This window comes from Drosophila albomicans, chromosome 3 (assembly GCF_009650485.2).
Source record: "Drosophila albomicans strain 15112-1751.03 chromosome 3, ASM965048v2, whole genome shotgun sequence".
NCBI classification, from domain to species: domain Eukaryota; kingdom Metazoa; phylum Arthropoda; class Insecta; order Diptera; family Drosophilidae; genus Drosophila; species Drosophila albomicans.
Genome location: NC_047629.2, coordinates 19,468,456 through 19,492,985, shown reverse-complemented (window position 1 = coordinate 19,492,985; position 24,530 = coordinate 19,468,456). Strand labels below are relative to the sequence as shown.

Here is a 24,530-nt window from a genome sequence, read left to right as displayed (position 1 = left end):
GGATAAGCTTGTTGTTTTGAGCTTGCCACATACGTTGCCGCTAAGCCATAACACACTTGCAGCCTTTGGCCTTGCTGCATACGAGAACTGTAAACTGTGAACAACAGCAACTGGACAGCTGCATGGAGAGCGACGTCTTTAAGTTAACCCTGCGAAATATTTGTGGGGGTGAATAGAACACAACTTGCAATCCATACTTATACTATGTTATACGTATGCATGTAGAGTGTACATGTCCATGTAACTGTTTGTATATACCGCTTTCTCTGTGTTTATTTTGGCCTTTTCCTTTTGTGTTCTGTTTGCTAAGTGCGACAGAAAGTACGAGTAGAACCCGCTTTATATTTCGTGGTTCGGCTACAATTTGACTAACAAACTCTTCTCAATGACCCGTCGTCGACGTCGTCGTCGTTGTTGTTCTTGTTGTCCGTGGTCCTTGGTCGTTGGTCCGTTGGTCGAGTTTTCCTCTGCTCATTTGTCATTCAGCTTTGGGGGCACAATTACGTAAATTACAATTATGTTGTATTCCTTGGTTTCTCCGAGGGGTTCGTACTGCTAGAGTCTCAGTCTCGGGTTCAGTTGCCTGAATACCGACTTGATGACTGCGATGTGACCGCGGTGACAAAAAAAACCTTTGGCACACGTACAATGACTGCGAATGGATGTACTATAATTTTTCTTCTCTTTTTTGGTGAGTTGCCTTTCATTGCGCATTTCTCTAAATATGCAAATAATAACACACAACTCGAATGGACTTAAAGTCCGCACAACAATCCTTTACTTTAAATTTTAGGGAATCCTGTTTTGGCATCTGTTTAAAGAGAATCATCAAATTGGCATCAAAGCAGTTGCCTTAGCCCCTTTGTGGCCACCAGCTGGACAGCGGCGAGCGACTATTGAGCGAATTTTGTTTCTTTAATGAATTTTTTCACTTTGGCATTTAATTTTTCCGGCTGTTGCGGTGCCTGTAAAAAGGGAAACACGCAAAGGGAAAAGACCAAAAAAAAAAAATGCTCTTTGGAAAATTTCATTTCGGAAATCAACTTATAACCATAAACAAGCCAGCAAACGCCTAAAAAGCCTTTACACTAAACTAGAAAGCAGAAGGAGGCTGCAGCAGCTAGCCAGCCATATTAAGCCCAGCCCAAAACGAGCAATGTGGCAGCTTGGCCCGTGCCCCGTGCCCCATGCCTCATGCCACACACTTTTAAGCCCCTGTGACGTTGCTCTTCCGTTGCAACGGCAACGGCAACAGCAACGGCAACGGCAACGGACGCCTAAGCGCCAGATAAACTTTACGTCTTGAAGCGCACATCAGCCTCTGGCTTGGTTTGGTTTCGTTTCGCATCGTCCTGGTCCCGGCCTCTACTTCACTTAGCACTTCAACTTGCTGGGGAATTGTGCGCCAATGTGTCTGCATAAAAATGTCCCAGTGTGTGTGTGTGTGCTTATGTGTGTGTGTGTGTGTGTGTGCATGTATGTATATGCTTTGACTGCTGGCATTTTTGCATGTTTGTCTCGCAAATTATGCGTCGCGCACAAACAAAAGCGGAAATGCCGCCGCTCGCTGTTCGCTTCTCGCTGTTCGCTGTTCGCTGCTCTGGAACACTTTCGGGACGCTGTTGCTGATGATGGCTGTGGGTTTCGAATTGAGGTTGGGACGCGCTTTGAGGGTTCCCTCATCTTTATGCTTCCCTTTTTTGCTTCTCTCATTTTTTTCACACGCCTGCCACCGTATTGGGGCGTGTTTGTGTGTGTGTGTTTTGCATCCTGCTCATTTTATTTTTTCGCTCCAAGCCGGAAATAATAATTGCAACATGGCGCACGGCAGAACACAAAACTGCAACTGGCAAAAGCAGAACAAACAAAAAAAAAAAAAAGCCAGCAAATGTATCCGACAACACACACACACACACACACAGCGAAGCATTTTCATTTTCACGGCACACGGAACCCTGAGCTAACATCTTCCTAATTCCTGATTGCAGTTACAGTTCCAGCATAATGATCAGCCGAGTCGATCTTGGCAGCGGCCATAAATACAAATGAGCTACGCAAATGAATATGCTATAAACAGACAGCTAACTGTGGCAGGTCTGTGTGCCTTTGTGAAATGAATGTGTTGTGCTCTCAGTCATATAAACAGTACTTAACTGTCCAACAAAGACAAACGGATGTGTCGACAGACAGCGTCGAGAGACACGCTGTCCATCTGTTTCCCTGCCCAACCATCCAACCATCCAGGCATCCAACCATCCAACAATCCAGGCATCCAGCCATACATCCATCCATTAGTCCATCCGCTTCGCGTATGTTTCCAGACTAAGCCATGTCCATTTCAGCTGCTCACTGTTATTGTCTTGCATAGCTGAAAGCCTCGGTTGTGTACATAAGCATATACATACATACATATATGTATGTACGTATACACATGGCTATACATATTCTTGGATGTGTCCAAATAATAACTAAGCACTGCATGCATCTCCATTTGCATCTCTGTTTGTAGACAGACACATTTGTATCTGCTGCTCTGTCTATCTTCTAGACCTCCATCTCAGAAATAATCAACACCTTTTTTTCGCATATAGAATGTCATATATATGTAGATATAATATATCTATACAGCTGCATCTTTTTTGCAGTCTACTGTCGATCTGTAACGCGCTCTGTGCTCTGTTGTGCTTTCAATTGCAAATGCACGAGCGTATTTCACTATATATTGACGTCTGACATGAATATAACCGAGCGCTTTATTGTTGTTTGCTTTGTGCCAGAAAGTACTTAGTACTCGTCTCTAATTTGCCTTTTTGCAATAAACTCAACTCGTTGCCTACGTCTCAGAGTTAATTGTTTTTGTAATTGACTTAAAGTGAACGAAGCCTGGGCTTGCCCTTCATACTATTTGACTTGGAAATTGAGAGAAGAGAACCCAATGAATATTTATGTTTTCAAACAATATTATTATCTATCCAATTGGCGGATGATGGAATAAGAATAAAAGTACTTAGAAATAAGTAATTTAATAATGTCGATAATATTATGCTAATTTTTGATGATTACAAATGTAATTTCAAATTACGATTAATTGTTAGAAGCAACCATTTTAATATTTCAATTTAGTCCATAAAATTGGCAGAGGACGGAATAAGAATAATAATAATTAAGACTAAGTATAATAATAAGAATAAAATTAATTAGTATTTGACTATTTTAAACATTCGTTATTTTCTTCCATCTTTTTAATATTTTAATCCATCTCATAAGCTGATGATAGAAAAAGTGTATTGTACTTCAAAGTAATTATAATAATAATATTTACTATATATCTTGCTTATTTTTGACGATCGAAAAATGTAATTTTATTTTACCGAAAATAAAGTGAGGTGATTCTAAAGATTAGTTATTTCTGAACACCTTTTTAATATTTAATTTTTAATTATAAAGTGTCAACAATTGCTTTCTTCAACTTATTCCATATTCTTATTGTTCTGTTAACCACAAAATGCTGTTGGCGACATTTGCAGAAGTTGAGGAGTTTTCAAAAGGAAATCAAAACGAAAAACGGAAGGCTAGAAAGCAGAACTACGCGTTGCACATAGAAGGAAAAATGGGTGCTGAGCGTGAGAACCTAGGAAATGAAGGCAGCTTACAGTTACAGCAGTAGAGCAGAGCAGAGGAGAGCAGAGAATCAAAACTTCAAATCAGCCGCAAATTTCTCATATCCTTTACGTATCCTGCACTTTATTGCATTTCCGTGTTGTTTGAGCCAATCAAAGCACATCAGCCGGTCTCAATTCTCCTCAATTCGCAATTCAAACGCATTCGCAAGGCCTAAACATGTCGGTCACTGCAATCAGTGCCACACTAATTCGGCTTACAATCTACTCAAAAGTATGTGTGTGTATATACATAGTATATATGACTGGCACATAGATAGAGAAACTACTATTTTCCAACTGGTCCATTGTCTCTGGCAACCTAATACCGATTTAAAAATCGATATACACAGACGACATATACTTTTGTATAGCTGATATCCTTTGCTGTCTCAACCATTTGAAGAAAATTCCTGTCCGTATTTTAAGGTTGACCGCGTGCCAAAACTGCCTATCGAGATTTTTCCAATTTGAAATGTCGAACATCTCTTTAAATCGATATGCCACTGATGATGATGGTGAGAACAGAACAGATTAAAGATACGAAAATTTGAAAATTGCTGATTTGGTAAAATCCGATTTAATCAATTTGTTTAACCAATTTGCATGGCACTCTGCAAACAAACGCTGTGTAAATACAGATTGGTATTTATATAGGTAGATATTTCAATGCTCGCAAGTGAATTGAATCGTTCGAGTACTCGTAGTCGTACTCGTATTCGTACTCGTACTCATATTCATACTCGTACCCACATTTCTGTAGATTTTCGACTTCTCACACATTTTTCTTGAGCTGAGCCCCGGCTATAGTTTGAGTTCTATTGTATACCGTTTGAAGGCCTAATGAAAATCAAATTTAAAGACCACAACAACAACAACAAAGTCGTCTCAATGCAGCTGTGCTAACTGCTTACTGCTTACAACTTACTGTGTCTCACTCTGCTCACAGCTCACAGCTCACAGCTCAATGCTCAGTGTTCAGTATAGTAGTATGATTGTTGACGCTGTTTACGTTGCTGCTTTTGCATTTTTTTGTTGTTCAATCAAACGTAAGTATGTAAATACGTATACGTATGAGAGTGTATGTGAGCAGGGGAGTCAAACAGATTATATATGTATATACAAACACAAATATACACATATATATATATATATATTTTTTTTTTGTGTGTATGCACATGTTGAACTATTGAAACTTTTCCAGCTTTCATTTGAATTCCCGCGCCGGCAAACAGAAAAGTTTAACTATGATTACTATAAAAAAATATAAATGCGAAAAACTAGTGCGAATGCTGCAAAGCCAAATAAAACTTGCTAAATTTTAATTATTGCGCACAAAGGAAAGTTTCGAAATCTTGGATTATTATTGTTGATTTGTGAGGCAATCGACAAAATGAATGTCGACAAAATCTAACTCGAGTTTGCCTTCTATTTTTTCAATATTTCTTTTTTTTTTTGTCTGCATGTTTAATTGCTTAATTTAATTTGCATAAAAAAAAACGAAAATAAATAATAATAACAAAACAAAACACTGTACAAATACTAGCAAACAAAAAACTTACCTCGGTTCTTTTGTTCAGGTGTTGCAAAGTGTTTCGCAAATACTATGTACACACAATCATATGTATGTGTGTGTGAATATGTACGTATGTATGCTGCTGAATTTTTTATGATTATTATTTTGTTTTTGTTTAACACTTCACTACCTTTTTTTTGCGTGTCTGAGAACAAACACTGTAAGAAAACTTTTAGAGTGGGCTTTGCCTGTTGATTTGCAAATCGTTATTTTTATTTTTTATTTCTTTTTGCGCTCTTATTTCTTATTTGTTACTATTCTTCTTTGTGCACTATTCCAATGAATGTATATTATTATTATTTGATTTTATTTGTTTCCACCACTGCACATAGCTCAACGCACTTGTTTATGTTTACTCGCTGCGACGATGAGAAATTGGTACGCAAAAAATTGGGAAATAACGAAACAACACACAATAATAGACGCAAGCTGCAGCTTTATTGCCAAAAGCTCGCCAGAACTTTTCTGCCCAGCTACTTCGAACTCCGTTAGACGACTGAATCGGCTAGCGCTAAACCACAAATTTATAAGCGCCGTTTTCCGAAGCTCAGCTTCGTGTTGTGCGCTCTGCGCATGCGCTGGATTTGACGCAAAAAAAATATAAACACAAAGCAGCTGGTTCTATGGAGCTCAGCGGGCTCAGCTGTTTTTGGCAAAAGCCGGCAACAATACGACCGAAGCGACGCAAAGCGACGAGCGAGACAAGTGTCTTTAAATGGTTGGTTATGTGCCTGGCTGGGGCGGACTAGTTGACTGAGCAATGCAAATACTCTCGCAGCAGCAAAGACACAACTCAGTTCTTGGTGGTGTCATTGTTGCTGTTGTTGTTGTTGTAGCCCATCCAGTATGAGCATAGGTAAGTACACACATAACATACGTACGTACATATGTATGTATGTAAGTTTGTGACTGTGTACATACGATTACAGCTGTAAGAAATAAGTTCATCTGAGATAAAAGCTCTCAAGCTTATAAAGATCCACAACAGGTGGCAGTGAGTACATATGTATGTATTGTTAATAAACACACACATTCATTATACTTGTGGATCAAGAATAAGATGAAAGTCACAAAATTAGTATCTATTTTTTGTTATCTGCTATTCTTTGTTCGACGATATTAATAGTAGGGGATTAACCTTTCATCGACTTAAGTTGACATTAAATAGGCATAGCCAAGTTGCTGAACAGGCAGCAAGAGACGTCTTCGACAGCATGAAATGTTTGTATAGATTCTAGCTCAGCCCAAACAGATAATATTGTTATAACGAAGCATCCAGATTAAACTAGCGAAAAAATTTCCGATATGCATACTTATACAAACAAATTATAAACTAATTTATTAAACGACTTACAGTGCCGAAAGGAAATATTGGGACTGCTACGAATCTTGTTTTCATTCTACCCGCACCATAATTTGAATTTTTGCTATAAATTTTAATTTCTACTTGCCGATACCCATATGTATGATATGTTATACTAAGTTTTTAGTAAAATAATGGTTTTGAAATACATATTTTAGAAATGAATAAGAAGCAATTATTTCACAAAATTGAACTGTGTTTCAACATGAGAGATGATATATCCTATAGTATATATGTCAGTATACACATACATAATTTAAAAATGAAGGTCTAAAATTTTCGTTTATCAAATATATTTTGCGCAGTAAGAGATACGGATAAAAAAAAACTCGCCAAACACGATTTAATTAGACGCGCTAAGTAATCGTTACTCCCGACTCTAAAATAAAATATACAATACATATTAACATATGTATTTGCAAAAATGCACATGCTGATTCTATAGAATTACGTTGTTTATTTGGAGTTTTTTGAACTGTAATAACTTTTTAACGACAACGCTAAATCCAAAAATGTATTTAAATGTGCACAAATGCGCTAATATTTCACTATATAAGTCACAGATTATACATACTTTGACTAGTTAATCAGCAATATTTAGCATATATTAAATGAACAAGCAAAAACAGTCGTCTTGACCGCAAGATTTTTATTGGAATAACGAATACGTAAATAACATAAAATAATTTCAAATATAAATTTTAATGTATTGCAATAAAATATTTTATTTTTTAAGTAGTTTTTATTTGTTTGTTATTTGTTTCCACGCTCTAATGCTTAGCTACTACTAACATTTAAAAACTAAACGGAAACTGTTGGTAAATTATAAGAAAGCTTTCTTATTTATAAAACTGGGATAAAATAGGTAGTTAGAGTAAAAAAGGTTATAAGCAGCCTAAATGCTTAAATTTATATTTTTCTAAAAATGTACATATTTGAACTCGATAGTTAAAACCCACCAAATATTAATCGCTCGACCGCCACAATATTATGTCTTGTATTTTTAATATTTGAATACAATTTTATTGGCAATTAAAAACTGAAAGAATTAAATGAAAATAAATCTAGCCAAGCATTTAAAATAAATATAGCAACTTACATAGTTAAATAAATTAGTTGATCCAGTGCACCAAGTGTAAAGACTTCCGATAAGTCTTAAGCCACGGTGTAACCACAAATGTAATCAGAGCTGCCAACTTGATATGATCCCTGAAAGCTAAGCTCTCCAAAGCCCTTGAAAGTGCTGTGCATACATATATACATATGTATGAATTTTCCTTTTACTTAGTCTTCTTTTTACAGTTGAACTGTCTGCAGCAGCCGAAATTTTATTTTAACAAATAATAAAAATTCCGATAATATAATAATATGGACCGGCAATTTACTGACTGGCGAGGTGAATATACATTTCAATAAATATACGAATAATTTTAAATAAAATGGCTTATCATATTCACTTATATCAGATCATAGATCTCCTTCACCGCCGATGACGCCTAAGACGCCTAGCACACCGCAAATATTTAATTTTGATAATACATCCCCAGATTCCCAAGCACCTACTGCACTCTTTGGAGGTCTTAGGCCCAGTTTATTGGATGTACCGCGGGCGCCAATACTACGTATGAACAATGGTTCCTTCCACACATCGAGAAGATTTTCTGAGAATTTTATGCGCCTCCGGTCTGTCTTTTCACCTCGCTCGGAGGAAAATAAGTGAAAATACTTTGTAATAAGCTTCCCAGTCGAGCAGCCGATTCTTAAATACATCTGATTCCATGGCTTATTTTTATGTTTGTTTTTTTATTTTTTAGAATATGCCAAAGTAAAGCTAAAATATAATGTTTCAAATATGGATATTTTAAATATATATGAAGTCAACTTTTAAAAACTTTGAAGCATTTTTGAATATTCTGAACATAGTAAGTAATTTGATTTACATTTAGTTAAAAGCGTATCAGAACACAAACAAAATTACATAATTACAATAGTTACAATAATGACAAAAATGACTAACAAAAAGTTGAATTACAAAAATACAATCACCAATCACTTTTTAAAGAAATTTTTCGCAAATTTGATAAGATCCAAGGCTAGTTTCAATTCCTTGGCACCTCGGATACCAAGTGACTCCAAATCTTCGAGTGTCATCTGAATTAACACGGAAATGTCTATTTCTTGACGTGCAAACAAGTTGGTTAGATGAGTATTTCCTGTGCGATTTAGTAGCGAGCGCACACGAGGACTAAGAGTTGGCTGCTCCACCGGGGAGCTCCGCTTAAATTCTCGCTTCTCCTGTTTTACAACCTTTTCCTGCTTAATGCTACTATTTTCAGTCGTTGTGCTCTGGGCATTTGGAGAAAATACTGATCGGAGGCGCATAAAATCCTGGGAGAAACTTCGTGATGTTCGATTTCGACTACCAGACAGTCGTCGTATTGGAGCCCGCGGTATGTCCAATAAATTGGGCTTAAGGCTTCCAAAGGAGGCAGTTGGTGTTCTAGAATCTGATGTGTTATCAAAATTGAACATCTGTGTTGTTCTTGGCGTCAAGGGCGTTAAGGGAGACTTAGGATCTATAATAAAAAGTGTAATCATAATTATTTCAAAAAGTTTATTCAAAATGGTATTTACCTCGCCAGACACGATTATAACGATCCATATTGTATTTTTAAGTGATTTTCCGGTAATTAATTAAGTAAATGTGGGTTCATAAAAATTCGTCTAACTTAACTGTAAAAAAGAACCATGTGTGATATGTAAAATGGCATTGGAAAGCTTAGGTCTCGGACATCGCTTTGAGTTGGCAGCGCTGGATACTAAAGGGATTAAGAAGTACTCAGTAGCTTAAATTTGTGCCCAATTAAATGATTTCGATAAAGAACGACAATTTCTCTTTTATCTATTATGTAAATTTAAATTTTTCAATTTAATTTATTATAAATAAATTTCTCATAAAAAGTTATACAAAAAACTATATATATATATTTACATTTAAAAAAATGAAAAAAAAATTCTTGCTATTTGAAATTAAAATAGTATTATTTAAAATTGTTTAAATAATAATATTAAAAAATTAAAATAAAGCAAAAACATTTATAAATTTATTATTTAATCCAAAAATAAAAGCGTAATTCTTAAATTGAGTTAGGCTATTCGATAGCTCGATTATTGAAATGCATCAATGAATTATCGTTCGCCCGCCACAATTTAGTGTTGGGTAAATTTTGTGCAAACTCAGTGATGAACGACCCAACACTAGTACATACATAGCTTATTTTTAACATTTTTCGACGTGAGATGTGCATTTTCTATCATATCTGTGTTTAACCATGTAAAATTAAATTAGAGATTAGTGTAGTAACATTATCAGTTAGTGCAAAGGTAAATGAATTATGCTGCACACAGAACTCTGAAGACGGCGAATAGTAGGTACACATCTCCACCTCTGCACCTCTTCTGCTTGGCAAAATGACAGCTGCTGCGCCTTTGAATTTTTCGGCTGATAGAGATACTCTATTCTTGCAAAAAATTTGCAAGAAAATTTCAAGTACATTGGTCAAAGGCCTGTAAATAAGCACAAATTGAGTATGGAAAAAAATGCAAATGCAATTTACATATTGCGCTTGTGCTTGTATATGTATATGGGCATATATGCACATGTATGTACATACATACATACATATGCATAAATGTCCATGTAAATTTATATGGCAACATCATTGCGTATGGCCATATCAAAAAGCACTGCCTGCTAATTTGACATTCCGTTTTGTGTTTGGTGAACTGAACACCGTCTACTGTTGTTGCAGCCGCAACAGCAGCAGCGAAAATTTTGAGGAAAACGCAAAGTATTGTGCAAACAAGAAAACAAACAAAATTATAAATGAATTAACGAAATGAAAAACAATGTTTGGGAGCATTCTAACAAATGCAATTTACGCAAGATATCGCTGCAAATTGCGAAAGCATATAATACTGCAAAATGCAATAATAAAATATAATTTAAAAAATAAAAGATAATAAAATGGAATAAGAATAAGAGTTCAACAGTGAAGAAAAAGCAAAAATAGACTGCGAATTTTGTGTAAATAATCTCAGCATGTAGCCGCCTCGCATAAACACTTTAAAAGCATGTGCAACATAAAGAAGAGTGGAGATATTTTGTCTATAAAATTATTATTGCTTTAAAGTTGTTACTTTGTGAATTGCCAATAAGAAGTCGATGGTTAGTTAAATGTGTTTAATCGTTAATCGTTTTATCTTTGCAGAAAACTGTAATTGTAAATTGTAATAATTAAGGGAAGCAAAACACATAACCTACTTAATATATATACATATATATTGGGCAACTGAGCCACGAGCCAAGAAAAGAGAACGCCGCCGTAAACATTACTAACCGATAACATTGACGATAAACCAAACCAAGCGGCTGCCATTGAAGAATGGCTGCCGAAAAGGAGATGCAGGCACACGATATGGTGCGCCGAAGGAGCTGGGCACGTGCTGTGGCGCTCTACGATCAAATACTCGCAGCCACGTCCAGTTCCAGTTCCGCTGCCAGTGGAGCGACAACAACAACAACAGTGCCGCCGCAACAACTACAGCTGCAGACGCAAAATGGAACGTCGCGTGCCCAAAAGGATCAACAGATCGCCTGTCTGCTGGGCCGTTGCGAGTGTCTCCTCGAACTGGGCAGATACGAAAGCTGTCTATCGGACGCGTATAAAGTGCTAACACTGCTGGCCGAGCAGACCGAATGCTTGGCCAGCGTATCGCGGGCACGTCGCTGGCTGGTGCACGCTCTCTTCAAGCTGCACAAGTATCCCGTAAGTCAACTGAATAATTCGTTATTTAAAATATATTTATATAAATAAATATTGATTATATGTAGGATGCGGAGCACTTTCTGAGCAAGTGGATCAGTGAGCTCAGTGGCCAGCAGATTTTCTCGGACATATCGAAGACCCTCGAGCGTTACAAGTCCATCATACAGATGATTATGAATGGTCACAACAAATCGCAGCAGTCGCAAACGCAAAAGATTCCGCATGCGCGACTCGAGGATGAAATGGCCATACTGGATACTAAACTGGATCATTGGGCTACTAACAATCTGCCGCTGGACAAGTATAGCAAGCTGCTGAGCAACAAGGGGCTAAAAAAACGCGAGCAACAACAACAGCAGCAACAACAGCAGCAACAACAACAGCAGAATGGCAGCGGCAGTTTTAGTAGCAGCAGCAGCAGTAGCACTGGAAGCAGCAGCACCATGTCCACTTCCAGCATCTGTGCCAAGAACACGGAACTGCTATCGGCCATTAAATTGACGGGCGGCAAGCATCCGCCAGCGTCAGAACTTGGCCCAGATGCAACGGATCAGGCGGCACACTCAACAACAACCACGTGCAGTTATTGTGCCATCAATTTCCAAACACGCAATGAGTTGAGGCAGCACTGCCAGACTGAAAGCCATCAGAAAGTGATAATGAGCGATGAGGGTACGATTAATTATGATTATACCCAATCCAATCCACAGATTTATTATGCTGTTGAGTAGAGTGTTATTGTCTGCAGTTGCAGAAAAGGGTATGCTTAGCCCAAAGACAATACACAAGCCTTATAGTTCTACTCCTCTGTAAACTTGAAATACTTATTGTACAAGTTTAATGCATCCTTAAGATGTGACATCGGAAAACCACCTAATTAGTGATCTTTCGATTGTGTAAACTTACTTACTCAATTGTAATAATTGCATTTTGCAGGTCGCGATTGGAAGTGGCGTCCGCCACCTCGGGGGTACACCCTGGACACGTATAGCGTCTGCGAGACATTTGTGGAAGCACACACCTGCCACTATGGGGCGCAGTGTGTGGAGGCGCACGGCCTGGACGAGCTGAACGAGTGGAAGGAGCGCTTCGAATACCGGCGAATGCGTGTACAGAAAGCCTGCGAGAAGGAGCTGTATGGCAAGTCGTACACGGAACAGATACTCGAGCAGTGGATCCAGGCGACAGCTCCAGAGCGTGTCATGTGTGAAAGAGTCGCCGATGTGGAGGCTAAGTGCGAACAACAGTTGGTCACTAGCATCAGCTCGAAGACTTCGACACGCGAGTGGCTCTTTCAGTTGCAAACATTGCGATCTCTACGAGCTGTGGCGCTGCTCCAAGATGCGCATCGCAATCATTTCGCCATCAAATCGATTAAGCTCGACAATGCAACCACATCGACGGCCGAGGATGTGGAACTGAAGTCGGATCAGGAATGGGTGGCCACTGGTGTTGCTAACATGCCAGAAACCAGCGAAGAAGAGCAAGATGCCAACACGACAACAGCAAAGAATCAGCTCACACACTTGATCACTGTGGAATTTCATACGGAAATTTATGGTACGTTCCGGCAATCAATATGCTTCGATGTGGGTCAGGAGCCGCTGCTCGTGCGTCATCTTTGTGTGGATGTTTTGCCCGTCAGCGATGCCGAGAAGATTGAGGAAATCAAGCGTGACATAATCAACAGCTCAGCCACGCGATGGGATGTCTCTAACACCCAATTGACTCGATTTGAGACCACAATTGGCACGCATCTAAAGACGGAAGCTTATCTGAGTGATCTGCAGCATGAGCGTGAACTTCTGGAACGCTATCCATGTCCACGGGCGGCGACTTTCACGCTCACCCAATCCACCATTGTGGAGAAACGACTGACGCAAAACAATTATCGATCGCGTATCCATGAGCTGCTGTACGTCGAGGAGATTGCTCGCTACGAGCAAATCGCACGATATAATGTTCGTACACGTCTGACAGTGGCTTCGAATTATATTTTAACGCCGGCTGGCATGGCGACAAGCACAGCCAAGTATTCGCTGGCTGGAGAACTATTCGCATTGATGCGCTTGGGCAAAGACATCTCGGAGGATACGTCGCCGGGTCGTTTGATTCTCTCCAACTGCAGCAGCGTTTACATTTCGGCACCCGAGGATGCCGCGAGTAAAGCGGAAAAATCGGATAAAGCTGGAGAGCGCGCTGTGTACGAGGCACTCATTGAGGACAAGGGCAAGAATGTCATCTATCTGAAGCTGTCGTCTAAGTGCGTGGAAGCCATGGGCTTGCAAGCGGACACTGAACTGGATGTGGACATACAGTTCCAGCTGAATCGCATGCCCTATTGCGAGTGGCACAATGCTGTCGACAAGATTACCGATTTTCGTTTGATTTTCCCAGCCACCGAACTGGAGCCATCCATACCCTGGACACCCAAGAAGCAATGGGCCGATGCCTGTGAACCCAAGCTGAATGCCAAGCAGCGTGAGGCAGTCAATGCCATTACCACAGCTCTTAATATAAAGTTGCCACCGATTTTACTCATTGGTCCATTTGGCACAGGCAAAACTTACACATTGGCGCAGGCCATAAAGCAATTGTTGGCACAGCCAGAGGCCAAGATACTCATCTGCACGCATTCCAATTCGGCGGCAGATCTCTACATTAAAGAGTACCTGCATCCGTGGATTGAAGAGGGTCTGGAGGAGGCAACGCCTTTGCGTGTCTACTACCACAAGCGTTGGTCCGCCACCGTCAACAGTGTGGTGCAAAAGTATTGCATCACCGATGGCGTGGGCAACTTTCGCCGTCCCAGCATTGAGGACATTATGCGGCATCGCATAATTGTTGTCACCCTAAGCATCAGCATGGAGTTGGCTACGCTTGGGCTACCCAAGGGTCTCTTTACACACATCTTCTTGGACGAGGCAGCGCAGGCGATGGAATGCGAGGCAATAATGCCGCTTGCACTGGCCAATGACTCGACGCGCATTGTGCTGGCTGGTGATCACATGCAGATGAGTCCCGAGCTATTCTCCGCCTTTGCCAAGGAGCGCAAGTTACACATCTCGTTGCTGGAACGACTCTACGATCACTATCCATCAAACTTTCCATGCAAGATCCTGCTGTGCGAGAATTATCGCGCCCATGAGGCCATCATACGCTTTACCTCGGAGCTGTTCTACGAGCAGAAGTTGGTGGCATCGGGCAAGCAGCCGCGTCACGAACGCTTCTATCCGCTGACGTTCTTCACGACACGTGGCGAAGATGTGCAGGACAAGAATTCAACGGCATTCTACAACAATGCCGAGGTCTATGAGGTCGTCGAACGGGTGTCGGAGCTGCGCAAACGTTGGCCCAGCGCCTGGGGAAAATTGAATGACACGAGCATTGGAATAATGACACCATATGCGGATCAGGTGTTTCGCATACGTTCCGAGCTGCGCAAGCGTCGCATGGGCGGCATCTCCGTGGAGCGAGTGCTCAACGTGCAGGGCAAACAATTTCGCGCTGTATTTTTGTCCACCGTGCGCACACGTCGCACCTGCTTGCCACAGAGCGGCGGCGGCGGTCAGGGAGTTGGAGGAGCAGGAGCTATGGCCAGCGCGGCCAGCATTGGAGATGCCGATACCGACTATGGTTTCTTAAGCAACTCTAAGCTGCTAAACACAGCGATTACGCGTGCCCAATCGTTAGTTGCTGTCGTCGGTGATCCGGTTGCTCTCTGCTCCATTGGCCGCTGTCGCAAGGTCTGGGAGCGTTTCATTGAGATCTGCGATGAGCACAAGTCGTTGTTTGGACTAACCTGGTCGAATTTGCGCTCCCAACTCGATGGCGTTGAGATGAAGCGTGGTTATGTGCTCAATCCGCTGGCGCCCGAGTTTGTGCCACGCGCCCTGCAACCCGAGGCATACTTGCGAGAGCAGGCTGCCTTATATCTCAATGCACCGACGCATGCGCCACCTGGCAGCCAATCGAATCATTACGCCGCATCCGCGAACATTGGTCCCGGCCCGGCGGCAGCGCATCAAATGAATCAAATGGCCGCCGCAATGGCAGCCAACCAGCAATTCTCGCACATGTACTCCACCCACATGGCAATGATGGCAGCCGTTGCCGCCGGCGGTGGCAAGACCTCGAATGGCCCCTCACCAGGTCCAGGACCGGGCGGACCTGGTCCGCATCTTCGCGGCCACATGGGCATGCGCGGTCCGCCACCAAATGGACCGCCACCTGGACCACCACATCTGCGGCAGGCTCAGCCGGGCGGTGGTGGTCCGCCACCACCACCTTATGGCCAGTACGCTGCCATGCAGCACTGGCGTCCACCTGTGACGCCGCAACAGGCACAGCAACAGCAGCAGAATCCTAATGCCAGCTTGTGGGGCCCGCCGCCGCAAACAAATCCGTGGAGCGTCCTACCGCCAAACAAACAGCCACCGCCACAGCAGTCGGGTGCCCCCGGCCGTGGTCCAGGACCCTTACCACCACCAGTGAGTATAAATTGTTTACAATTCTTTTATGGTTAGGTTATGTGAATTAGAATAGTGACAAGACCTTTAAACATCCATTCAATTTCCACGAAAAAAAACGTTAAGGTAATGGTTAAGTACTTAAAATTGTCTAATTCGTTAAGCAGTTATTAAAATAGCTGACTAAAGGAGTATTTAAATGTAATACAATTATTTTTTCTTATTATTAGCTTAGTGCCAAAAATTTGTAGCTGAATCGTTAAGATTGTTATATTTTTCAATAATTTCTTTAACTTTATGTTGGATTAAGTGGCCTTTAAAACTGAACAGCGTAGCCTAGCCTAATCCACGTATAGATATCAATTATATCTCTAATTACATAAATAGCCAAACAACTTTATATTAATCAAACACCCTTTTTTGTCCCCAATAGACTCTTCGAGGTGGCAGTGTGCCGCCAGCAGCAGCAAACGCAACAGCTGCTGCACAGTTGCTACGTAATCCCAGCGAATTGGGCTACCTAGCGAAGAAGACGCTGTACAGCCATGGCCAGGCGCCACCTCCTCAACAGCCCCCGCCTCCACAACATCATCTTTATGGCCAGCCACCGATGCCTATTCAACGTGGCGGCAGCGTGCCCAACGGTCCGATGAGCCCCATGGAAAATGGACCTCCACCACCTTATCTGCGGCATAATGGGGCTGGATCTGGTTACAATAACTATGAGAAGGCAGCAGCAGCACCACAACAGCCGCCGCCTGCACCCTACATGTATTCGGCAGGCAAACAGCCGTCTCCCAATGCTGTACGTTTCCCAGCAGCCCATGAGCTGCTGCCGCCAAATGTGAGCATCTATGAGATGGCATTCAATTCGAAGGAAGAGCAATACAAGTGGTATCTCAAGCTGCTCGAGTCGGTGGGACAAGATGCGGCCAACAAGTTTGGTGATATGCTGCGACAAGTGATGGCAACGCTGCAGCAGCAGGGACATCAGCAGCAACAGCAGCATCCACAGGGACCGAAGCCACAACCACCGACGGCACCAGGGCCGCAAATGTTGTCGAATCCACATGCTGTCATGGGACCGCAGCCACAGCGGCCACAATATCCAATGATGTACTCGACACCGGCACAGGCGCAGAACCAGCAGCCAGTGGAATCGTCCCCGCCGTTGGATAACTTTAATCAGCAAATTGATCTTGTGTTTAATTCGATTATGAATGGCGCCAATGATGTTGCGCAGCCTATTCTGCGCGATGTGCTCGGCATGGTGGGCATAACGGCGGCAACAGCGGGCTCGGGTGGTATTCCCCTCGTCAATGGCATGTTAAATGGTAGCGAGTTGCAACATCAACACCAGCAACAACAACAACAGCAGCAGCAACAACAACAGCAGCAGCAACAACAACAACAACAGCAGCAGCAACAGCAAAGTCGCCTCTTTGCCATGATGCAGGGCCAACAACAGGCACAACAATCAGCCTTGCCATTGGCCAAACATGCGCCGCCAAGTCAGGGGCCACCGCAGCCACAGAATCTGTATGCCAACCACATGGGAGGACCAGCGCCAGGTGTTGTTCATCCGTCTGCCAACAGCAACAGCGCTGGTGTTCCCAATTTCATGGGCAATGGTAAGTAAACGTTATATAACAAGGTTGCAAATCGTCGAAAAGATAAATTGAGTTCCCAATCAATCTTTTTAATTTGTTGTTTATACATTTTAAAGATTTAACCAATGCGGTTACTAATACTAATACAATGATATTGTCTTAAACGCAAGCAGTTTGCAGCCCTCATATAAACAATATTGTAATGCGATACTTACACATTATTTTTTTATTAGCCAACAACGCTTTGCTCAACGACAAGTACAGCAACTTTAATAACCCCAACAATGGCGGTCAACACAACAGCAACGGTCTGCACAACAATGCCAGCTCGGTGCCGCTCTATCGACGCCAGGCAATGACCGGCAATGGTAATAACAGCTACAACAATATGCCGGGACTGTTTGCCGGCTTGGACACTGGCACCAATTTGATTGAGGCCTTGTTTCAAGCCAACAATGTGGTCGGCGATCATTCGAACAAGTCAGACCATGCTCACGGCTTGTTGTACAATAACTACAATCAGTTGAAGGGTGGCCATGAATTGGACTTGTTTGCTGTGCCGCCACAGACGGTACAGTCCGCCACAGATGCGGCCAATCATCAGCAGTCTTCGGCAACCACATATGCGGCAGTGCTAAGTCAAGGACCGCAAGCAGCAGCAGCACATCAACAACAACAGCAGCAGCAATCTACAATGAATCCGGCACGGTCGCTACATGCATCAAAATCATCTCAACCAACCAATGATATGTTAGAAAAGGATCCATTTGCAGCCATACGTGAATTGGGACAAGCAACCACGGGCTTCTACAACTATTTTCAGTGAGCACGTTCTACGTGGCACCGCAGCGTTATATGCGTGGGCGGAACAAACCCCGCCTGCTGCATGTGACATCACGGTTTAAACAAAGCAAACAAACAAACAAGAAAAAAATATAAAAAACAAAAGACTAGGGTCTTCATAAAAAAAGGAAAAGAAAAAAAAAAACAAAAACAAAAAAGAAAGAACTAAAAACTACAAAAAAAGAAAAAACAAAAAAAAAATGGCAAAATTAGAAAAACCCAAAAACAGGAAATATGAATTGCTTGTTAACTTTAGCTCTCCCCCTTTGCTTTTTTTAATTGCAATTAATTTAAATATGTAGTCTTAATTATTACAATTATTATATATATTATCTACGCATACGTTTAGTAATTACAAACAAAATCGCTGCAGCAGGCCGTTCCGCCCCCAACGCACGCCCCAGGCGCTGTCTGTCATGCCGCATGTAGCAGGGTCGCTCTGAGCATCCAGCCCCCATTATTCATTAGGCCCTTGAAACTAAAAATAACTTATAACAAGAAGAACAACAAAAAAATTAAAAAAGCAAAAACAAAAAAAAATCGAAAAAAAAATTCAATTAGTTAGTTGTAAGATAAAATTCAACAAAGTTTGTATTTAATAATCATTCTATTTGGTCGTAGATTAAATGCTACGAAACAGTTCTGTTTGGCCTAAGTGCGCTTGAGTTATAAATACATTACATATATTGTACCTTACCTTGAGTTTTGTACAGCAGTTGACCATTCGAAACAAAAAAATTAGTAACTGAAAAAAAAAATTATCATGTACTCAAATACATATTATTGTCTTTATTCAAATCTTTAATTTATTTACGTACTTATATCGTACAAAATACAAATACTGCTTTTTAATTGTACTTTAAATATATACATGTAATGGCTATATGGGATACTTTTATTGTATGCACATCTTTTCAACCAAAAGAACATTTGTATGTGCACAGGATAGGATAGAAATCCTTTGTTCTACATATGTGGTGTACAGTAAACCACCTTCCTGGTTATTGGCGATATGAAGTGGATAAGTATATCAGATACTAACGCTTCGTGAAGTTTTCTATCTTAGATATACTTACTAACCGAAGCATGTGCGATTGGTTTTTAATATTTTCCTCAGTATTCTCCCATCTGGTTTACTCATTCTGAATAGAAATTTGGTTGGCTCCTTTGGATGCATATGCATACTAAAACTTAGTTATAGATATATATACCTTTCTATATACAAACACTTCTATAAATATATATATATATATATATTAACATATATATGAATGTAATTACTTGTATAATCTAATCATCTTTTGCATTACAAATGAAAAACGAAAAACATAAAAAAAAGAACTAGTAAATATATATTCATAAATATATATATTTAATAATAAAATACCAGTAACAAATATTAATAATAGTTATATGTCTGTTTGTCTTAACAACACATTTAATTAAGCACAAAATAACTTTGAATACTGATTTGAAACACACGAAACGCATCCATACTACACATAAAAAGAAAACCCTGTGTAATCAAATTTATAAAAATACGTATGAAAAAATTAAAAAAAAGATCCCCAAGGGACAACCAAAAACCCAAAGATGTTACTTTATTTTGCTATATTTCTTCGTGTTCAATGGTGCTGGCAAATTAATCAAAATTTTAATGTTAATGGGAGAGAAAGTAATCTATATCGATGATGGATGACAACCAAATATTGCTGCTCATGATCTTTCAATACCACCAAGAATAGAATCATATCGTTTCCAAGGATAGTAGAGACTGCATCGTTTGCATTTGTCGTTTGATTCTTGCAGCTAATCCCCTGCAAAGGAATATCTTCCACCTGTTGAAGCTTTTTTTTACCTTTACCCCCACGTACACAGTTAAGATTTTGTACAAGATTATAGTGTATTTGTAAATTGAAAATTAGGATCTTAACTAGCAATGTTCTTACTTAGGAATACAGACTAATTTAGCAACTCAAACTGGAACATTCAGCTTTGACAGCTCATCTTTGACTTCATCGTATAAATCTTTGTATTCCTCATTTTGGCGAACAAGCAAGGCGACTGTGCCTCGCTTAACACCCATGGCAGCCCCGAGATCAGCACGACTTGGTGTGTAAGTGTAGGGAATACCCTTTTCCTCGCACACAGCGGGCAGGTGGCACATGATGTCCACGGGAGTCACATCACCGGCAAAGATGCAAAGGCTGTGGATGATGGAACTAGGTTAATTTCGAATAAAAATAGCTAAACTATAAACCACTTACCCAGTTTCACCTTTGCGTAAACGTGTTTGCACATCCTTGAGTCCATTTCGCAAGTAGGTTTTATGCTTCATGGCTTTCTTGACCAGTTTATAAACTTTCTTGGCCAATTTCTTGCCTGCCATCGGTTTGGCGATGGCGTTAATAAACAGCAATTTGTCATCATAGCTCTCTTCTTCCTTAACCGACACATTTGCACTGACTTTAACGGACGTGTCGGCGTCATCATTTTTCTCTACCTTTACTTTAACCATTTTATTTTCTTCTTTTTAATATATTTATCTTTATGGAAATGCCTAGTCTACACGACTTTGATGCTCATCAACAAACACGTGTGTTAGTAAGTGTGACCACAGGTTGAATTAGAGATGCAGAGAGAAACATCGAATATAACATCGATATATATCGACTTTTTCAAACTTCGATTTTTTGGTTTTCGATGTTTTCTTTAGCCAAATTTAAGGTTCGTTATATTCATTTATTTTAAATTAATGTGTTCTATAATAATACTTTTATTTCGCAAAGAAATAATGAAAAACAGCTTTCAAATTCCGTTTTATTTATTGGCCTATAGCAATAGGCAACATTTATAAAAAAAAATACGACTTAACGCCAACCTTGTTCAAAGAGTGCTAGTTTGAATTATCGTTTATAATTACTGATGTCAAATTGGGGTGACCATTAATCTAATAGTATACTTTTGAAGGCGCGAATATTTAAAGAGTACTCTCCAACTCATAGAATAAATACAATTTGTTCATAAAAGATTAGAAGACAATAAAACAACTCTCAAATTTCTTAATTTGACAATGTGTGATGAATGGAATTCTATCTTTATTATTATTATTATTATTTTCTGGCTTAGCCATCAAAGAAAATGCAATGTGGTTTATTCGATACATTTAATTTAATTCCAGTAGGCATAAATGTGGGTACATTGGATTTATTAATACTCGCGTTTGTGTGGTGGCACATATACCTGCTGCTGCTGAGTCTGACGATCTCCACGATAGCGTGACTTCGGATGTTGATGCTGTGACTGTGGCATATTGCTTAATGGTCGATTCTGGGCATCAGTGAGGGGCAACATATCCGATTTCAGTACTTCTTCGTGATTGCCATAGCCCAGGAAAAACACCACACAAGTGTTTTCCGAAACTCCTGTTATCTCAGCCTCATAGTACTATACAAATAGAATTCAGAGTTTAGCAACTCTTTAATTGCATTTAACAAATTGTATACTCACTCGTCCATCGTCCCAATACTTGGCCATGCACAAGTCGCCAGCTTTCCACATCCAAGCATCGTCAGTGAAGTACTGTGGTGGCGATGATAAAACAGCTGGCTGTGGATTTGATGGCAGTTGAATGCTGTTAGCCGATGCCATTGGTAATGCATCGAATGTGTTTCGCGGCTTGATGCTGTTGTTGTTAGCCATCGGCGCTGGTGGGGATGTTGCTTGAGTAGGCAGCTTTTGACTGGACGGTGGTGGTTGCGCTGCCGATGCTGCCGCCGCTTGTGGCGCAATTGTCAAACCCTGACTCTTCAGCAGACTCATGGCAAACTCATTGGTCTCCTTGCTCTGGAAACCCATAATCTTGCTGGGATCATAAGTGTAACCATTTGGCAATTGACTGTAGCTGGCATTCGATTGATGTTGTGATCGTGGATGCTCCTTCACTGGCTGTGGTAGTTGTCGCTGTGGTGCTGTTGTTGATGCAGCTGCAGCTGCAGTTGCACCTCCTGGAATTGGCTTTTCTGTAGACTTCTTCTCCAAGGGCAATGCATTTGCTGGCGCTTCAAACTGCTGCTGGCGATGGGATGGTCCAGCACTTTGTTTACCACCACGTCGTGGTTCACGCTTAGTTGAGTTGATCTTCAAATTAGCCGTTTCCTCGACCACTTTGTTGAGGCGAGTATTTGCATCTTCATTGTTGCTAAACGGATTATTGCTTACTCTGCCCACTGGAGCAACAGTTCCACCACCATTTGATCCAGCTCCTGGCTGTCGGCGACTGTTATTCCTATTACCATTCTCGGCGCGATAATTTCCGTTGCGATTCGTTTGTCGCTCGTTATTGCGACGATTGTTGTTACTCTGCTCCTTGGTCCCAGTCGTTAGTTCCTGCTCCTGCTTTGCCTCAGAGACAACAGCTTTGCTAGAGACCTCGCGTGGCAACTCGTGACCATTGCGTCCAGCGCTCTTGACATGAGTTTGTTCCGTTGCCCGCGAATTATTCTCGTAGCGGCTACGCATATTGCTGCTGCTACCATTGCCAGCTCCTGGTGCTGTCGGTGCACCTCCTCCTCCTCCTCCTGCGCGAGAGCTAAAGTTGCCGCCTCCTCGTTCGGGACGATTGCGTGCTCCGCCACGAGGAACACGTCCTGCCGGGCCACCTCGATGGGCAGCAAAACTGCTCGACACATTGTTCTCGAAACGCGATCGATCGTTTGTGCCCTGGAATTTGTGCTCATGGTTTTGTTCGTGATGTTTGCTTTGGGTTCGCTCGGCATTTGCAGTTGCCAGCGATGCCTTGACCGCCGCCTCCATGGCGCTCGCTTCCAGCTTCTCGGCGTCCTTTGTTGGCGGCAATTTCGTAGTAAGAAAATCAAAGAGTGTCGCATTCGCGGCCGGTTTCGCTGCCTCCGCTTCATCTTTCAGACTTGCGCCACGTTTGCCCTCGCGACCCGGACGCTCTCCACGCCCACCTCGCATGGGTGCCGCCTCAGTGCTGCCACTAGCAGCCGCATCTTTGCGACGCTTGAGATTGTACAGAGCACGTTCGAGATTATTTCGAGTGCCCTGCAACGCCAGCTTGGCTTCTTCCTTGCTGTAGCCCTTGTCGAGGATCTTCTTGATGTTGTAGTCAACGAGATTCTGACCGCCACCACCGAACACCTTCTTTACAGCCACCTTGCTAGCAGCGGCAATCGCCTCATTACGCGTGGCATTAAACTCGTCGTTCTCCTTGGCCGGCTTATCCTTGTCTCCGGCCGGCACCAAGCTCTTGAAGTTGCGATCATCATTGGCATTGATGCTCTTGCCAAATGCCACCCAAGGCGGCGGTGCAGTTGCTCCCGTCAATGGGCGACCACTGCGTGCATATTTGAGCATTGTGCGTGCAAAATCCCATTTCTCGTACAAAGCTTCCACACGTCCGCCGAGCAGCTGCAACTCATTCTGGCGCAACAGCAGAAATCCATGCATCAATTGCAGTTTCTCGGCCTTGAAGAAAATCTTTGTACCGGGTGCCACATTTAGACTCAATGCAGGCACCGGTTCCAGCTCCAAAGCCTGTAGCGTTTGCTGCCCATCAGATAGCTCCAATTGTAGTAGGCGTGGCGCTGCCTTCGATTCTTCATTGCTTTTGGGGGCCGCAATATTGCGCACTTTTTGCACCTGGAGCACAATGCGACCACCGAGCGTTGCACTCGACTCCTCGCGATTGGTGGCCAGGGCACCGCCTCCAATATCGCGCAAATCCCGCTGCATAACAAGAAAATCAATCAATCAGCAATCTGACGATAGTGATGCCATCTGTTACTCACATTCAAAGCTTCATCAATTATTTTGCGTGCTTCGAGGTCGCCGCCTATGGCGGTGCTCAGTGTCTTAATGCCATCGTCTGTGAGGTACCTATTGGGTTATTTGGAGTTGTAAATTGTTATTACTTCACTGTATGTTCAACTTACCAGCCCTGCGCTTTTAATTGCTTGGACAATTCCATTTTTTGCGTTAAACTTTATAGTTATACATATATTTTTTTTGCAAGCCCAGCACAGACTGCTCAGCTTCGCCGCACCGCAATTGATTTCGCCGCAAAAAGTATTTTGCCGTGGTCATCGATAACATTGTATGACCGTATGCGGCACAATATATACTTATTAGTATAAAAATACAGTTCAAAAAAGATTAA

General features: G+C 41.6%; 5 protein-coding genes across 7 annotated transcripts in view; 1 reads left to right on the top strand and 4 right to left on the bottom strand.

Moving 5' to 3' along the window:
• LOC117572544 (Ig-like and fibronectin type-III domain-containing protein 2) overlaps window positions 1-5,737 on the bottom strand; it is a 52,066-nt gene extending 46,329 nt beyond the window's left edge. For 2 of the 3 annotated variants that reach the window (XM_034255415.2, XM_034255416.2), the window contains exon 1: window positions 5,222-5,736. The gene's annotated coding sequence lies outside the window, so the exon portion shown is untranslated. Of the gene's footprint in view, window positions 1-5,221 lie in introns of all 3 variants that reach the window. The other variant, XM_052003499.1, reaches the window with a different exon arrangement.
• Window positions 5,738-8,241: 2,504 nt separating this feature from the next.
• On the bottom strand, window positions 8,242-9,381 carry LOC117568461 (uncharacterized). Its single transcript, XM_034249138.2, has 2 exons — window positions 9,233-9,381; window positions 8,242-9,174 (listed from the first exon to the last, which is right to left on the bottom strand). Exons 1-2 carry the CDS (start codon window positions 9,258-9,260, stop codon window positions 8,648-8,650), a joined length of 555 nt encoding a protein of 184 aa, XP_034105029.1. The 5' UTR covers window positions 9,261-9,381; the 3' UTR covers window positions 8,242-8,647.
• Window positions 9,382-9,830: 449 nt separating this feature from the next.
• On the top strand, window positions 9,831-19,230 carry LOC117567343 (probable helicase with zinc finger domain). The gene is made up of 6 exons (XM_034247270.2): window positions 9,831-9,982; window positions 10,870-11,427; window positions 11,493-12,099; window positions 12,364-15,917; window positions 16,330-17,527; window positions 17,740-19,230. Exons 2-6 carry the CDS (start codon window positions 11,044-11,046, stop codon window positions 18,330-18,332), a joined length of 6,336 nt encoding a protein of 2,111 aa, XP_034103161.2. The 5' UTR covers window positions 9,831-9,982; window positions 10,870-11,043; the 3' UTR covers window positions 18,333-19,230.
• Window positions 19,231-20,233: 1,003 nt separating this feature from the next.
• On the bottom strand, window positions 20,234-20,964 carry LOC117567352 (H/ACA ribonucleoprotein complex subunit 2-like protein). The gene is made up of 2 exons (XM_034247285.2): window positions 20,617-20,964; window positions 20,234-20,556 (listed from the first exon to the last, which is right to left on the bottom strand). Exons 1-2 carry the CDS (start codon window positions 20,865-20,867, stop codon window positions 20,325-20,327), a joined length of 483 nt encoding a protein of 160 aa, XP_034103176.1. The 5' UTR covers window positions 20,868-20,964; the 3' UTR covers window positions 20,234-20,324.
• A 516-nt stretch (window positions 20,965-21,480) lies between these two features.
• LOC117567345 (tudor domain-containing protein 3) lies at window positions 21,481-24,448 on the bottom strand. Its single transcript, XM_034247271.2, has 4 exons — window positions 24,307-24,448; window positions 24,163-24,250; window positions 21,860-24,100; window positions 21,481-21,796 (listed from the first exon to the last, which is right to left on the bottom strand). The coding sequence occupies exons 1-4, from the start codon at window positions 24,339-24,341 to the stop codon at window positions 21,560-21,562; spliced, it is 2,601 nt and encodes an 866-aa protein (XP_034103162.1). The 5' UTR covers window positions 24,342-24,448; the 3' UTR covers window positions 21,481-21,559.
• Between the last annotated feature and the right edge of the window lie 82 nt (window positions 24,449-24,530).

Bases quoted from the DNA above. Each gene is read 5' to 3' on its own strand.
- LOC117568461 (XM_034249138.2), bottom strand. From the start codon at position 9,260: ATGGATCGTTATAATCGTGTCTGGCGAG. The intron at 9,175-9,232 runs GTAAATACCATT...TTTTTATTATAG, and splicing joins TTATAATCGTGTCTGGCGAG to ATCCTAAGTCTCCCTTAACG.
- LOC117567343 (XM_034247270.2), top strand. From the start codon at position 11,044: ATGGCTGCCGAAAAGGAGATGCAGGCACACGATATGGTGCGCCGAAGG. The intron at 11,428-11,492 runs GTAAGTCAACTG...GATTATATGTAG, and splicing joins TCAAGCTGCACAAGTATCCC to GATGCGGAGCACTTTCTGAG. The intron at 15,918-16,329 runs GTGAGTATAAAT...TGTCCCCAATAG, and splicing joins CAGGACCCTTACCACCACCA to ACTCTTCGAGGTGGCAGTGT.
- LOC117567352 (XM_034247285.2), bottom strand. From the start codon at position 20,867: ATGGTTAAAGTAAAGGTAGAGAAAAATGATGACGCCGACACGTCCGTT. The intron at 20,557-20,616 runs GTAAGTGGTTTA...CATCATCCACAG, and splicing joins TTACGCAAAGGTGAAACTGG to CCTTTGCATCTTTGCCGGTG.
- LOC117567345 (XM_034247271.2), bottom strand. From the start codon at position 24,341: ATGGAATTGTCCAAGCAATTAAAAGCGCAGGGCTG. The intron at 24,101-24,162 runs GTGAGTAACAGA...CTTGTTATGCAG, and splicing joins TAATTGATGAAGCTTTGAAT to CGGGATTTGCGCGATATTGG. The intron at 21,797-21,859 runs GTGAGTATACAA...CTATTTGTATAG, and splicing joins AGTATTGGGACGATGGACGA to TACTATGAGGCTGAGATAAC.